General features: G+C 53.7%; 1 protein-coding gene across 1 annotated transcript in view; it reads right to left on the bottom strand.

Moving 5' to 3' along the window:
• The window catches only part of LOC108802671 (attractin-like protein 1), a gene marked incomplete at its 5' end in the record, with an annotated part of 65,984 nt that overhangs the window by 22,983 nt on the left and 40,282 nt on the right, over window positions 1-2,719 (bottom strand). Inside the window, 3 exons of the mRNA XM_018574527.1 lie at window positions 1-174; window positions 1,224-1,356; window positions 2,127-2,245. The exon at window positions 1-174 is cut by the window's left edge and continues 3 nt beyond it. Of these exons, the coding sequence (XP_018430029.1) occupies window positions 1-174; window positions 1,224-1,356; window positions 2,127-2,245 (426 nt within the window). The remainder of the gene's footprint in view (window positions 175-1,223; window positions 1,357-2,126; window positions 2,246-2,719) is intronic.

Genomic DNA, 2,719 nt, shown 5'->3' with positions numbered 1-2,719 from the left:
TGTACTTCTGCATTTCATCCAGGAGAAATTCCACTTCTTTTGGGGTGGTGAGGGAAGCCAGGCTCCCGCTCAGGTTGTGGCAGTACACTCTGGCGTTGTCGTAGCTGTCTCGGCTGGAGTTGATGCGCAGGCAGGCCTCGCCGACGTGGCTCCACCCCTCTCCGCACAGATGGGCTGCAAATGTAAGAATAATAAAATAAGTCGGCACCACTCGGCATGAAGGGTATTCAACCTGGAGTGGGGTGAGTCTGTAGATGACACAGAGACCCGCAAAGCGGAGGCCGGGGAAGTACAGCTTATCCCTTTACTGCCTAGAGCAGACGAATCAAAGTATTGGCCCGTAGAACGGTATCTTTAGGCCCGCAGGCAGGGCAGCCAATAGGGGGTAGAGCTGGACCTTCTGTACCAGGCCCCATCATGTCAGCAGGGGAACCTGGGGATGGAGGGGGGGCTCTTTCCTTATGTAGCAGCCAGCGCATAGCATTGCTAGGGTTGCCACATGTGCAGGATTCACCCAGACAGTCCGGGTTTTGAGTCCTCTATGTGCTGTATCTGGGTTTCAGGCCAGCTAAAACCCGGACACAAGATATCAGGCAGACAGGGGCAACCACGGGGTCCTGGTGTTCCAACTTGAATGCATGGAGGAGGCACGGGACAGTCAGCGGAACGGACGGGGGAGGGGGCGGGTACAGCTGGCTCTGCCCCTAGATAGGCAGAGCCAGCTGTCACTCACGCAGCTGGGCGGATCTCGACATCGATGTCGGGATCCGCTCCGGCTGCGGCGGTCTCAGTATACCGCGAGCTGTAGCTCCCTATATACTGAGCTTAGGGTGACGGGAGGACGCTAGTTTGTGTCCTCCCGTTACCCTGAGGAGAACTATGGGGAAAAGCCCTGACCTCATATTTCTCCTTTAAGAAATAAGTTTTATTTTCCTTCTTTTTTTTTCTTTTTTAATAATACAGAAAAATAAATGAATCTTTGAAGATAATTCCTCATAAAGAAACTCAATACACAAAATGTATCATAAAGAGTAACACAGATATCGCTGGAATAACCGGCTGTGGACTGGAAATGATACTCTGGAGCTCCGAATGTATCTGAAGCAAAAACACTTTGTTGGACTTTGTTTGGATGGAGCGGGTTGTGTATTGCCGAGGTCGACACTGGGGGGGGCGAGGGAGGCGGGGGAGGGGCTGACGATCCCAGCTGGGTTTATACGCACCGGGCAGAGCTTGGCACTCCTGTTGGCGTTGGTCCCATTGGCAGTTCAGGTTCAGTGAGCAGCTCTTGCAGCTGGTCAGCTTGTTGCAGATCTGCTCGTTCCTCACATAACACTTCATATAATTCTTCACAGACTGCAAGAGGGAACAAAACACGATCAGCTGCACCCCCACACCCCAAAATCTACAGAGACCTGAACCATCCAACCAGAAGAGGCAACACACAGCCCCAATCTTTACCTTGTACCATATTACATGCCCAACTCCAGAAGGTGAAGGTGCAGGAATTGGGGTGATCTGAGGTCTGAAGGGGCAGGAATTGAGGTGATCTGAGAGGTGAAGGTGCAGGAATTGGGGTGATCTGAGAGGTGAAGGTGCAGGAATTGGGGTGATCGGAGGGGTGAAGGTGCAGGAATTGGGGCTGATCTGAGGGGTGAAGGTGCAGGAATTGGGGTGATCTGAGGGGTGAAGGTGCAGGAATTGGGGAGATCTGAGGGGTGAAGGTGCAGGAATTGGGGTGATCTGAGGGGTGAAGTTGCAGGAATTGGGGTGATCTGAGAGGTGAAGGTGCAGGAATTGGGGTGATCTGAGAGGTGAAGGTGAAGGAATTGGGGTGATATGAGGGGTGAAGGTGCAGGAATTGGGGTGATCTGAGGGGTGAAGGTGCAGGAATTGGGGAGATCTGAGGGGTGAAGGTGCAGGAATTGGGGTGATCTGAGGGGTGAAGGTGCAGGAATTTGGGTGATCTGAGGGGTGAAGGTGCAGGAATTGGGGTGATCTGAGGGGTGAAGGTGCAGGAATTGGGGCTGATCTGAGGGGTGAAGGTGCAGGAATTGGGGTGATCTGAGGGGTGAAGGTGCAGGAATTGGGGCTGATCTGAGGGGTGAAGGTGCAGGAGTACTCACCACGCTGCAGTTGCTGCTCAGGGACACGCACTTCTTGTCGTCGCACCATTGGCAGCCGTTGGTGTTGGCGGTGCAGCTGGCGCAGTCCGTGTTCTTGTAGCAGCGGTCCTCGGCCAGCGCTGGGGGCAGAAGATGTTTCATGTCAGACAAAGAAAGATGAAAAGCAATAATGTGTCCCCCCCTCCCACCTCCCAACAGACAAAAACTCCACCACAAGGGGGTCCGGGCCCGGCACGGGAATATTGCCTGTACCCCACTATCAGCGCCCCTGGAACCACTTGTTATATCCAATGCAGGAGTGCGGAGCCGGGAAGAACACTTCTCCCAGTGACACTCTGACTTTCCATTCGGCTTTTATGACATATTTCACTCCCTGCGCAGTGACATCACAAACACTTAGAACGTTGGGACAGCCTAACATTTCCTAGCCGGACGCCAGGGACACCCAACGAGCCTGCGCGAGGCTAATAAAGAAAAGAAAGGTTCCCTTTCCGTGGTCTTCCTTGGCTGTGAATGGAAGGATGCGACGAGGCGGCGGGGGGGAGGGGAGTGGGGGGGGGTCACTTGGATTACATCATCAGAACATTGTAACA

This window comes from Nanorana parkeri, unplaced genomic scaffold (assembly GCF_000935625.1).
Source record: "Nanorana parkeri isolate BGI_ZX_2015 unplaced genomic scaffold, ASM93562v1 scaffold3021, whole genome shotgun sequence".
NCBI classification, from domain to species: Eukaryota; Metazoa; Chordata; class Amphibia; order Anura; family Dicroglossidae; genus Nanorana; species Nanorana parkeri.
Note: the sequence above shows the minus strand (reverse complement) of the source record. Positions and strands in the feature narration are given on the sequence as shown.